General features: G+C 42.9%; 1 protein-coding gene across 3 annotated transcripts in view; it reads left to right on the top strand.

The window, feature by feature from the left end:
• fnip1 (folliculin interacting protein 1) overlaps window positions 1-12,037 on the top strand; it is a 39,362-nt gene extending 27,325 nt beyond the window's left edge. For all 3 annotated transcript variants that reach the window (XM_041051243.1, XM_041051241.1, XM_041051242.1), the window contains 7 exons: window positions 3,734-3,880; window positions 5,698-5,867; window positions 6,677-8,447; window positions 8,621-8,786; window positions 8,981-9,181; window positions 9,320-9,435; window positions 9,562-12,037. In XM_041051243.1, the coding sequence (XP_040907177.1) occupies window positions 3,734-3,880; window positions 5,698-5,867; window positions 6,677-8,447; window positions 8,621-8,786; window positions 8,981-9,181; window positions 9,320-9,435; window positions 9,562-9,640 (2,650 nt within the window). In that variant the 3' untranslated portion in view covers window positions 9,641-12,037. The remainder of the gene's footprint in view (window positions 1-3,733; window positions 3,881-5,697; window positions 5,868-6,676; window positions 8,448-8,620; window positions 8,787-8,980; window positions 9,182-9,319; window positions 9,436-9,561) is intronic.
• The last annotated feature ends 1,855 nt before the right edge of the window (window positions 12,038-13,892 follow it).

Genomic DNA, 13,892 nt, shown 5'->3' with positions numbered 1-13,892 from the left:
CAATAAATAATGAACGCTCACCGTGGTTGATGTATGAAGATAACATGATGCACAGTCTGTGCCCCTCATTATGCTTTCATTTTTTTTGTTCCTTAAAGTAAGTAAGAAAAATAATTAATAACGTGTATACTCAGCCAAGTAAGAGATGTTGAAATACGTTGGGTAAAAGAAAGGCGGAACACCCTGTTCCCTACCTGTCTTGAGCAAACCGTTTTTGTAACTACAGTGTATGCTGGGAGGTCTTGCTTGACGGCTTTGGTTGCGTTTAGGGAAGCTTATTGACCAGAGTTTTAGAAGCTAATCATTAAAACTAAACTCTGCACAGCTGCTACACTGTATGAGGAAGATGCTTTATTTAGGTTTTTTTTTCTTTTAGAAACATCAGTTTTAAGAATGATTTAATCTTTATGTGTGATGACATGAAATATGAAATCATAAATTTGTACTGATTAGGTTCCAAAATTGTGTGTGTGTGCATGTCTGTATGGGTGAGACATGCTTGTCAGTACTGTGCGACTGTTTGGTACTCATACACTCAAAACACACAAACTTATTTGTGTGTGTGTGTGCGTGCGTGCGTATACATGCCTTTCTCCACCACTACTTTCGCTTGCCACTCACACACTGGCAGGCAGTTCCCTGTCTGAGATCCCCTCATTGCCGCAGTCATATGCCTGTTGGCAGCCAGCCACAGCAACCTAAGCCTCTTGGGTGGCAACCCTATCTACCTCAGGCACTGGCCACGAGCACCAGAATAATAAATAATATAGGAGTGCCAGCAAGAGGAGAGATATTGCACGGGACACACGAAATATCTGTAAAATCTCACCTTCAGACAGTAGCTAAATATAAGTGTAGCCACCTTTGCCATTAAGGGGTTTTGACTTCATGGAACATTACAGAAGGAAACTGGAAGAAATGCCTTTGCTTAATGCTGATGCCGCTTTGACGTAGGTGGAGGGCAGGCACGCACTATTACCATGCATGCTGGCAAAGATAAGCTGCACACTCAGCAGAGGCATGTGTACATAAAAGTCACACCAGCCTATACTGGGGTTATGTTAGGGTTTGCAGCTAGAGTACAGGCGGGAGTACTGAGCAAAGCGAAAGACTTAACGCACCAGGGTTGTCTAATTCCCATTTTACCACACATAGATATAAAAGTGCACTTATTCTTTTCAGAGGCATCCTAGATAAAAGTATGCACCAAATGGTGGCCATTAGAAAGGGTGGCATTTTGCAGCCTGCTAATAGCTTCTGAATTGTAAAAGCAGTATTTATTTCCCACATTGTGTTTAAGGTCTATAAGAGCATAACATTAACCAAACAGAAATCAAAAAAGACAGTGACTGAACAGCAGTTTAAAGCTGCTGTATGTTTTTAATGCTAGTCTTGTACTGAATATTTGACTGTGACTGGTAAAGCATTAATTCTGACTCATTTATTTTGACCCAGTGTGGTCACTGTTTTTTGCTTGGATGTGTTAATAAATGAACTGATGCAACGAGACTGTTGTTAGGTAACTGGAACCAGAATATTTCAATGACCATAACTGTGCAGCAATAACTTTCAATGTGTTCTAGGCTCTTTAAATTGTCTTATGAAAGCACAGCAGTCAGATATGCTCTAATCTGTGCCCTCCACAGTGAAGTAATTTAAATCTGTCTCCTCAGCTTGACACATCATTTTAATTTCACATCACAGGCGCGCTCTTTAAAGTTCACCTGAACAGCTGCTGCAGAGAGTCTGAGACCAGATCTCCCACTCATCTAGGGCTGGCTCAGCCTCAGACCTCTGCCCACTTTCAGTAGATGAATCTACACCAGACACAGGCGGGGTCAAGTGGGGCTTAAAAAGGTCACGCATAAGTCCGTTTATAACACAGGAATGAATAAAGCATTATTAGGCCATTTGATGCTGCTGTCCAAATGATTGATCGTCTCTGCCGCCTTGCTGACAATGATATGCAAAGAGAGTTGGAGACATGTATTGTATGTGAGTTACAAGCAGCATCCGGTCCATTCTGGTTTACTCCTGTTGCACCCCACTATGGCCACTCAGGACTGTGATTAGTAATGATTCAGTGATTAAATGATTCTTGTCAAGATTTTGATGAGTCAGGCTCAGATAAGCTGTTGATCATGATCATTCAATGCAGAAAGTTATGTTAAAGTCTGCTCTAAGTTTCTTATGCACCTGAGAAGGGTTGTTCTGATTCACTTCCCGGACAGAGAAAGCAAGACAGATTTATTAGCCTCGGGCCTGGTGATTCTAGTTCTCACATTACTGTTTTTGTACATGTATTTGCATTTGTACATTTTTCTATTCACTTACTGTGAATTGTTACTGTTTTATAGTAGTTTGTACTTATTCAGCTCCTCATTCCTAACTGCATGTTGTTTTTTGTAATTCTGATAATTTGAAATTAAAAATTTAACCAACTAAAGATTAATTGATTAAAAAACAAACAAACAACAAAAAAAACCTGAGTAATTGTTGTTGAATGACAGTCAATCAACAAACTTTCTGGAGGGCTGGTATAGCACATTACCACAGTGAACTACACTTCTGTCACAGGCTTAGGGTTACATAACCGAACAACTTAGTCACATAAGATCTGCTTTCAACAACTGTATCGCAGTGCAGTTAAATTCATTAGTTCTTCTCTTTACAGCAAGTTGATAACTTCTTCATATAAACCCATAAACAAAGACTACATGGTGTTCCTGTTTAGAAAATTCCATCAGCGTAAAATAGTTTGATCACGGGAATATTCTTGCAGTGGTCACTTTCACTGTGTGACTCCTGTGTTTTCTCTCAGCATGCGGCGGGTCAGCATCTTCCCTGTCACTGGGTTCATTATAGGTCAAAGAAGTTGGAAGTTTACTGCAGAATTAACCTTGTTTACAGCTTAAGATCTCATGCAGTTTCCTGTAAGACTAAATCAAGCTTGGAAAACAACACAGGGTTTCTATTTCTTATCAGTAGGACCTGCAAAGTCTTGTGACAGATCACCTGGCGTGATAGCAGCTGGTTACTTGACTTTTAAGTTAGCCTGGATATGCTGTTTTATTAGATGTGTTGCAGATTGCAGTTATTATATGGATTCATTTTGCATCTTTGCAAGCAATAAGAGTAAGCAGATAAAACACGTCTTCCTCTAATAGAAACTGACACTGCCTTTTTTTTTTTTTAAACTATCTGTACAGCTTCAAATTTTTAAACCCAGAATCCAGCAGTTGCAGTTCATACTTCAGCTCTGACTGAAAACGCCTGATTCTCTACATTCCTCAGGCTGCAGAGATTCCCCACTGCCCCTGTGTCAAAGCTTGGCCTCAGGCCGAGACATGCTCACCAACACGCCCCACGTTCCATGGAAACTCCAGTCCTTCTCAATGGACAAATGCCCAGGCCGAGCCACATACAGATAGTTATACACACACACACACACACATTACAGCGCAAGAGACAAGGCTGTGTGTGTGTGTGTGTGTGTGTGTGAGTGTACGCAAGTTTGTCGAACTGTTTTACACACACACCCAGGGTCTCCCATGGCCTCAGTGCAGACAGCGAAGCTCTGTGAACTGAGATCTCTTTTGTTTACCCCGAGAGACAATAAGGTGTCTGTTCTATCTGTCTGTTTTCTCCCTTTTCTCGTCCTTCCCTTTCATTCGCTCTCTCCATGCACTCTCCTTCTTTCATCCCTCCATCCCTTGCCGTACCTCATCTCCAGGATGACCATCTGTGACCTCTACACCATGCCCCGGGTGGCTGAGCCTGTCTGGTTGACTATGATGTCTGGGGCGTCAGAGAAGAACCAGCTCTGTGGTCAATTCATGAAGGAACTCTCCCTGCTGATGGAGCAGACCTCCAAGAACCAGTTGAGTGTCTACTTGTACTCACACCTTGTTTGCCATCAGTCACTGAGTTTCTAAAAATGTCACACCTGTCACAGAGTTTGTATCCTGTATGAGGATCGAGGGAAAAATAGGAAAACGCGTTTTCAAACACATGACTTTTATATTACATGCTGATTTTCAGCAGTTGTCTAGACACAACAAACCCACCCCCTTTTTTGAACTTCTCTGAACAGAAAAGTGGTATGAATGCAGGAAGGAATCAAGCAAGCTCACAGATACAAAGACGGAAAGACATGCACATTAGCACTCAGACATTAAGAAGTGGTACACATTCATAGTCTTTCCAAATCTTTTGTAGGCTTGTACTTACTGGACATGCAGTTTCACACACTATTCATATTCTCTCCCACATAGACACATTCTATGGACTATCTCTCCCTGTCTTACATTTACACACACACACACAGTGAATGTTTCACCCTCTTTGCATTTATTTGTCTGCCTCAGAGAGAGCTGTGAAAGAGAAGATCCCTGCCAGTCTCTAATTACTTATTGTTGCTGTCACAAAGCCATGTCAAACCACTGCTGTACATATATGAATTGGTAGCAAGGCCTTTATTGAACTCAGCACTCATATTCAGTACAGTTGATTTAAGTGGAAGTGCACTGAACTGAATTGTTGCATCAAGTTGACTTAAAGGGCATCAGTAATTGCCAACATTTTCAAAAGATGTGTGTTCTAATCTTGACCACTGGTTGACACAAACATAAAACAAAACTTAAATTTCTGCAGATAAAAGAACAAGGATCAAATTGAATAAGGGTGAGAAAATGGCTTCAGACCAGCATTAAATAAAATACAAGTTAACTTTTGAGATGTTATTCAGATCTAACCATTTCAGGACTGCCACCATGATGGACTACCAAAAGAAATCTGCCAAAGAAATCAAGTGATCCAGCTCAAGTTCCTACAAAGTTTATTATTATTATAAAAAATGTTATGTTAAACTGTATTTAACGAAAGTGACCATAGCCAGCATGGTTTGAGAGTCAAAAGAGAGAGTGGAAATCCAAACATGAGCAACAGGAAATTCCTGTTAAAAGATAACACAGTCAATTTGGAAATTGTTTTTTAAAAACATCTGTACCGTACTAAGTGGTCCAGTGTGAATATCTACAGGATTGGAGCTGTCTCTTTTTCTCTAAAGCCCTGTGTGTTCTCTATATGTTAACCTGAAATAGAAACGGAGTCTCCTAGGCAACCAGTGGTGTCTCTCTATCAGCATTACATCTTAGCTGAAGACACTGTTTCCACCACCACTGGTCATGATTACCACGCAACTACTTCTGCGTGCTGTTGACTCTCTCGAATTAAGCATCAGGTCTCCCTGGTAACCACTGGTGTGACTCTATCACATCGGGTTGTTTCTGAGGCCTCCCATCAGTATTCCCATGACTGATGGTTTTGATGACTTCCCACAGTCACAACTGTGTTCTAACACGTGATTGAACTCAACTGCCATGACAGTGTTGAGTCATAAGACAGGAAAGGAAGTAGACACTTGTGGTCAGGAAAGAGAAGTGAGTCATGCTAATACTGAGTGTGTGTGTGCGTGCGTGTGCGTGCGTGTGTGTGTGTGTGTGTGTGGTATCCAGTTCAACAATAAAAAGTCTGACCAAAGTTTTCCGTGTAGTAAGAGAACATCTGACCTTACCAAACAAGGTCAGGGAAACAGAAGTGAGAAACAAAGTCATTTCTGATAGATAGCAACAAACTAGGAACTACATGTTTGGACTCATTGAGTTTCTGCTCACCAACCTGTGTCTGATATTCCAGGTTCCTCCCCGCCTTATTGACAGCTGTCCTGACTAATCATCTGGCCTGGGTCCCCACCGTCATGCCTAATGGGCAGCCTCCAATCAAGATCTTCCTCGAGAAACACTCCTCTCAGAGCGTTGACATGCTGGCAAAGACACACCCCTACAACCCACTCTGGGCTCAGCTAGGTGAGAAAGCCAAACAGAAACGTAGACACGCACAGAGTGAGTTGAGTGTTCCCTTTATGTTCTGTCAAAGCACCTGGCTGGAGGGGTAGTAAAATATAACACCTGTGTTTGGTCTTCATCTTGTCTGAGGCTGGAACATCTCCTAACCTGCCACTGTTAATCATTGCAGTATGAAGACAAGTTAGGACTGGACCATCTTCTCTACATGCAGCTCTGTGAAGTCTGCAGTCTGTATTAGCTAGTCATGGTTAGGATCACGGGTTCAAATCCTCTCTGTAGCAGCATTTCACATGAAAGTAGAAATTTGTAATTAAGATGCAATAATATTGGATATCAATTATATATTTATCCCATCTACGATGATAGACTGTCCTCTTGTATCCCTGGTTAATGAGAAGTGGAAACATCATATTGCTTGGCAGTTGAGCACTTTGCATTATTGGAAATCCATAGATTTATTTCTCTGGAAATAGTTTGCTGATGTGTGAATAGCTGTAGTTGATTTATAGGTGCAAATAGCAAGTAATGATATTCCAGAAATACACAGAGATCTTAGAGAGCACAGTTGAGTCGTTCACCTCAGGTGACATGGGAAATAACAGGAAAGTGAGTTAATTGCGACATCTGGTGTTTGAGGCACAGAACTGCAGATGAGAGCATTGATTTTTGCAAATGGAAAAATATATAACAAATAGGGGTAAAGTAGAGCAAAAACCTGTACAGGTGACATTGTCTTGAATGAATATACATATTTAGAGGTTTATTTATTAATCGTATAATCACCAATGTGTTGTATTCACTGTGTGTAGGGGACTTGTATGGGGCCATTGGATCACCAGTGCGGCTGTCGAGGACAGTGGTGGTGGGCCGCAGACAGGATCTGGTCCAGAGACTCCTCTATGTCCTCACCTACTTCATTCGCTGCTCCGAGCTGCTAGAGACCCACATGCTGGACAGTGCTGAGGATGAGGCCATCGTCATGCCTGGTTCCCTCATCACCACCTCCCTAAGGAAAGGAGAGGTGGAGGAGTCGGACTATGTCCTGGTTACTGTCCATAAACCCAGTGGGGACTACTTGTCCCAAGGAGCCCATGGCCGTCAGACTGAGGCGGAGGACAGTAGCTACCCTTCAGACAACAGCCTCCAGAGCAGCACATATACAGACACCGAGGTGGAGCATGGCACCGGGGATACACCCAAAGAGGAAGATGAGGATGAGGAAGACGAGGAGGACAGCAGCGAGAGTCAAGGGTCCAGGAACAGTGTGCTTCAGACGGGACACAGTCAGGGCACAATTCCCATTATCAGGACTGCAGAAGCAGCTGAACCTGGGGAGCTGCGCAGGGAGTCAAGCAGCCCGGTGGGCATAGAGGCCCGACTGGAGACGGTGCTGCGCGTTGGCTCAGCCTCCCCCAGGGAGCAGGTCTGTGTGCTGGATGCAGAGACCAAAGGTGACCTGAAACTTATTGTCCCATCCATACCCACATCCCTTGCATCAAGTCCATCCCCAACTCCCACCCCAGAGTGTAAAAACACTGGGAAAGAGCCTGGGATGGATGCAGGGATGGGGAACCAGGACATCAAAGTGCTGGCTCCTCGGCCTTTGGGAATCCCTCTAGAGAAGAAGCCCCCTGATAAGAGCCTGGCTGCCACAGTGCCAGTACCAGTGATAACGGGAAGCACTGTGACGGGGCCCATGGCTTTGACTCTAACAGGAGAGGAGGAGCCAGCAACAAAAGTCACTTTCCTCATTGGAGATTCAATGTCTCCTGAGTCGGACACAGAGAGCCGCAGAATTAAAGTGGAGGAGGAGATTAAAAAGCACATGAAACACCTCAAGGACAAATCTCCGCTTCACCAGCAGCTGCTCCTGCATCAGCAAAAACAGCTTCATCAAGGGCAACATCATCAACAGCTACCACAACAGCCGCAGAGTGGAGCAGATTCAAAGACCAGCAGCACCAGTGCATCAGAGGACCAAACCAAACAGACCAAAGTGGCTCCAGCCCTGCAGCGTGTCTACAGTAAGATGCCCCGGTGGAGCCCAAACTGTGTGGATGATTTCGATGAGTATTTCAGCCTGGAAAATCCTGTGGAGACACGGACAATAGACGATGTTGCCAAACGACAGGAGGCAAGCACCACGGACAGTATGCACAAAGATTTGCTTGACCCCTCGGGAGTCCCCCGGCCTGGTGACTTGGGAGGTCTCAGCTTTCAGGGGGCAGTCAGGAGTCAGGGTTTGAGTCTCTGTTTAGGTTCAGGTAGTGGAGAGGTGGGGTCCAGCAGGAAGAGAGACATTTTGTTGGATGTCCAGAGGAGGTGCAGGTGTGGGTCTACAGACTCCTCTGACACCTGCTGCTGTAGGGGCTGTTCTGCTGAGCAGGACAAGGGTCCCGTGTTGTCAGTCCCCATCCCACAGGATGGAAGCAGCAACAGCAAAGAGGACCAAAAACACAAAGCGGTTCCTGTCAACGACTGGGAGATACCACGCAACGAGAGCTCAGACAGCGCGCTGGGGGACAGTGAGAGTGAGGAGACAGAGGACTGGCAGGAGGAAGTGCTGGTGCCCTTCCCTGGGTGAGTAAAGAAGCTGGACTGAAATGAAGTGTAATCCAGTAATTACATCCAGTGCTTTGGTTGTAATCATTTATCACAGTAATAACAGTTGCATTGAATGAGACAGAATAATGATTTATCTTCATCATTTTGAAAAAAAAAAACCAAAACCTCTTGTCATGTTTAATTTACAGATCAAAGTTGGTGGAGAATTACTCAAAGCCAAGCATTGCCAATTTTGGCCGGTCTCTGTTTGGAGGCTACTGCCCCACGTACGTGCCAGACTTTGTGCTGCATGGGATGCCCAGTGATGAGAAGCTACGGCAGAGCCTTATGGCTGAATTAACCCATGCTGTTCAGGTAAAGTACTGAAGTATATTTTTTTTCTTCCCTTATATTCCCTTTTCAGAGCCACAAAGGTTTAGAGTGCGATCACACTAAGTGCTATTGTTACTAAAGTTCATACTGTCCCATTAGAAGTGAACCAGGAATCTGTTTTTTTTCCTTCTTGGGTGTGTTTCTTTGGTCTAATTGACTGCTCTTGTCCTCTGTAGCATCCAGTACTGGATGAGCCCATAGCGGAGGCCGTCTGCATTGTAGCAGACACAGACAAGTGGACGGTGCAGGTGGCCAGCAGTCAGAGACGAGCCACAGACGTCAACAAGCTGGGGAAGGAAGTTCTGGTGTCCAGCCTGGTTTCCAGCTTATTGCAGTCCACTCACCAGCTCTACAAACTCAACCTCTCTCCCAACTTTGTATGTTCTGCCTCTCAGTGTTTGTGCTATACTGTGATACAGATAAAGTCTCTGTTTTAACCACTGATTTGTCTGTGTACCGTAATCACTTTGATTATTTTGCTTTACCAACCATGTTCCTGTCTCTCTCCTCCTTAGTGTATAATGCACCTTGAGGACCGCCTGCAGGAAATCTACTTCAAGAGTAAGATGCTTGCTGAGTATTTGAAGGGCCAGACAAGAGTCCATGTGAAAGAACTGGGCATGGTCTTAGGGTAAGCAGTCAACCTTTTTTTCTCTATTCACGTGTGCTGAATGGCTATCCCTCTTAAAGTGGAGAAAGAAGCAGGGACAACAGATGAATAGTGTGTGTTGAAACCTTATATCTTATGTCTTTGCAGAATCGAGTCCAGTGACCTTCCCCTCTTAGCTGCAGTGGCCAGCACTCACTCTCCTTATGTGGCTCAGATCCTACTATGAGACCGTAAAGACACTGAGGTCCCAAGCAGCCCGAGGAAACCAGTCAGACCTGGGCGGTGCCAGTCTGGCCCCAAAAGCGGCCGTCCGTGCTCCGCAGCTGACCCCTGACATGGTTTCCTGTCCCGTGTGCCTGGGCTCTGTGGGATCTTTGCCATGAGCCTGAGTGGTGCACGTCTTTACGGACCACAGCCAGCTCCTCCCCTCACTACCACTGCTGCTGAATTTGGTGCAATGCTGATGTTGCACCACAGGGGGGAGGCTAGAGACCACAGTCCTACAGACAGAGTGAGGATCTGCGGGTGACTGAAGCGTCCCTGAAATGACCTTCTCCTGTTGTTTGAATGTTTCTTTTAAAATGGGACTCTTTTTATTTTTTGGACACAAAAGCCAAAGACTTTATTCATTTTCCCAGTTGAGAATGAAACTTTAAGAAATCTACAGTACATTAACAATGAATTTTGTTTCTTAAACTGCTTTTTTTTCCCTGTACAATCTTAAACCCAGTCGTACAAAGTGGCGGACTACAAGTTTAAAGGAAACAGATGGACATTTTTAAACTTTACTTTGAGGTAAATATCATTGAGAACATTATCAGTCTCATGCCAATTATGTTATGTCGTTTATCTTTATGTTTTTGTTTACAAGCCAAATTTCCCTGAGATATCTCAACAAATCTGACATAGTTAAATTTGGTTGGGTTTTTTTTGGGGGGGGGAGGTCAATTTGCAATGCACAGTTGACTTTAAAGCCGATTTTTTTTTTTTTTTTTTTTTTGAGAGTTGGTAATTGATGCACACCATGATTTTTAGTTCCGTAAACTGGTTTTGAAATGGCTAAAAGTGGCTTTGACATTCTTATCATAGGTACAGCACTACCTCAGATCTTCATATGGGCAGCGGATGACACACACTTTTACAGCCGCCCCATAGAAAACCCTGAGGTATACGTTTTTAAGCTACTTTAATCAGAGGAATGTCAGCAAAAAACTGTGTGCAGACTCTATGCTGTGTTCTTTGAAAAAGGGAAGGCTGTTTAATTCTTTAGGATGATCGTTACAGAAACAAAATGGAAGAAAAACATATTTTTGCATCAGAATGTGATTAAGAAGGGTTCCTTTCTACTGTGGGAAAGCTCAAACATGCACCATCTACGTACAGAATATTTTAAAACTAAATGCTGAAATATTTTCACACTTTTATAGCTTTGCCACCTTTATACGATGTTTACGGCTTTGATGTTTGCTGCGGAGTGAGGAGAGAGGGAGGAGGAACACAGTAGGCCTTATAGTGGATATGTATGTATCGGTTAACACTACTGTATTTTCAGACATGTTTCAGTTATACTCACAAAAACACACAAAATGAAAAATACAGAACTATAGAAGCACACTTCTATCTTTTGTTTTCCTTTAGATTTTCCATGACATTGACAGATAAATGATTTTGGCTCTTATGCCATATACCCAGGGTGCGATTTGCTGAGTGTAAAGGTGAGCTAGAGTCAGTTTTCCCTTCTTCTGTGTCTGGATTCTCTCCTGGGCATAACGTGTAACCTGTAGTGGGGCCAATGGGGCATTATTTAATTACTCTCATTATTATTTTTTTTTGTTGACAGTATTGGGATTTAATCTATATTTTCTTTGTTTGACTGCAGACAATATAGGGCGCGTGAAAAATGTCCCAATTAGTGACTGCACCGTTTATAATAAACAGTCAAAAGCAGAGAGGAACTCCTGAGTTTCAGATTCATGCATTTTCATGCTGTACTGTATTTGAAGCTCCTTAATTTTTTACCATTAAGGTGACGCGCTCCCAATTCCTAAAAATCCCACTTAAAGATTGAAATGTGACTCAGGTGTGTGTGTGTGTGTGTGTTTGTAACAGAGCTTGTTGCTGGGCTTTATGTTCAGCTGTGCTCACAGAGAATGGCTTGTGTCGCCAGAAAAAGCAGGAGTAACTGGCAGCATGTAACCCTGGGAACTGGACAGTGCTTGTGTCTTTCTTTCTATAAAGTCAAATCGCACCCTGCATATAACCCAAGTCTTAATGGAGAAGTGGCATGAATGCATCGCAGGCTTCTGGAGAGCTCATTTTGCTGGTAAAATTGATATATACATGCTTGTTACTGTATTGAAGATGCTCAGCTATATCAGCCTACATTTTGTACAACCCAGCCATTATGTTTAAAAGGTATGAATTTATATCTGCTTTTCCCTCTTTGTATATGAATAAATTATTTAGTTGCTCTTGGTATGTGTAACGGTTCATGTAAACTGTACATACTCAGTTTCTTTCCATGTATTTGTACAGAATGTCTTTTAAGAATTGTCTCCTCGAATTATTTTTTCCCAATTTTATGGGAATGTTGTGCAATAAAGATGCCGATGTTGAGAATTTATGTGTCTCCAGGAATGTTTTATGTGACGGAATCAAAGGGAAAGGGGGGAAAAAAATCTTGGAAAAGTTAAATATTGGATGTGTGAATATAAAATTGTTTTCCTAAAACTGAAAACCAGACATCCAGGAACTATAATTCAGATCCAGGAATTCAAAAAAAAAAAGAAAAAAAAATCCCTCTGTAGTTCTGTACTGACAGTGTGTACACAAAGTGGCGTTACCCGCACTGTACAATAGATATGACCACATATTACTGTTTAGAAGATATTGCATTAAAGCAGCATTACAAACAAACTTTCTGTGAAACCACAGGCCTGGCTCTGATTCAGTGGAGCAGCTCCAGGCTTTTGTGTCTTCACATCTCAGATTAGCAGCTGTGGTTTCTTCTCTCTTTTCCCACAAACGCTGAATAAACTATCCCAGGAAAGCATAAGTGTCACGTGTGAACTGGTTTTCGGTTAGCGGATAATCTCAGTTGGGGAGTCTTATTTTCCTTTTTCCTCACTGATTAATTTATACGTTTTAATTTTACATGCAGAATAATTTACCTACTATAATTTACCCATTGCCATAAAATTGCCTATTTCTTTTAAACAAACTGGAAAGTAGCAATAAATTAGTGCAAACTCTGTACAAGAAAAGCATTTTTGTTTAGATTGGAGGTGGTCTGACTTCTAGCACTCCCCATCTGGATCACACATTTTACCCACCTTTGAATTTACCACCCTGAAACTGGAGGTGACTCCACCCCACTCCTCCCCCTCGCGGCACAGGAGGCAAAACGAAACGAGCACACACACCGCAGTTATGCAATAAAGAAAGGAGTGTCCTGGCTGAAAGCAAATTCGCTGGCAAAGACATGAATGCGTCTCCTGTCAGTGAGAATATCACTGTAATCCCGATTTATTCAAGGGACGAGCTAATTTAGAAGGCAATCAAGAAAACAAACAGACAACAGCCGGTGGTCAAATCAAGCGTTTCATCTTGAAGAAAGTTTGCTGAATAGCTGTGTTTTTGCAATCCATGCTTTATAGTACAAGTTTGCGAAATTGCTAAATAAAAAGTCAAAATGAGGGAGTCATGTTGGGTTTTCTTCTAAAGTAAAATACGCGAATGCCTCCAGTGAGCTTGTGCTTTCAATGCACTTCAATAACCTCATTATTCCGCATTTTGAGCAGCGACCGTTCATGGAAGTGTCACAAGTCAAAGGGAGGATCTATGTCGCGTTCAAGTTCTCCTTTCGACGCTCGTATACTTGAGCTCCACAACTATTAATCGCCTCTTGCAATGCTAAGAAAGCCACAGTATGTAACTTTAGATAAAAGAAACAAGACATTACAACTGATTTGTGTTTTGCAAATGAAGATTTGAACTAACACGCATAAAACGCAGCCTTGCACTATTCAAAACATGCAGGGGTTTTGGTGCTACAGTCTAGGTGGTCTGGTATGACCAGTAGCTCATAGTGTCTGTTAGCTATTAGCTAACTTTCAACTGTATCACATTGTCTTCATCGGTGAATTTGGCCCTTGTGCTACTGCCCACTGTTCTCAGGTGGTAGAGCAGCCTCGGGTGGAAACATGAATCTCATCTCTCATAGTATTTAATTAAGTTGGCATTACATTCTAACACTATGGAGTAAGATTCTGGGGGAAATTGAATTTCTGTCTAGATATGTTTCCCTTCACCTGAACCTGATTCCGGTTCTTACATTAACCGGCTATCTCGAGCTATTCCCGGGCGTTGGAATGTAACGTCTACAGATGTTGGATGCTCATGTGCCACTCCTGTCATAAATCCTCGTATTCCCGATGGTGCCTGAACACAGCATCATCTCATGCGGACAGATGTCGTCA

The sequence above is a fragment of the Toxotes jaculatrix genome, chromosome 12 (assembly GCF_017976425.1).
Source record: "Toxotes jaculatrix isolate fToxJac2 chromosome 12, fToxJac2.pri, whole genome shotgun sequence".
NCBI lineage: Eukaryota > Metazoa > Chordata > Actinopteri > Toxotidae > Toxotes > Toxotes jaculatrix.
The sequence above is the reverse complement of the archived record's forward strand: the minus strand, read 5'-3'. Positions and strand labels throughout refer to the sequence as shown.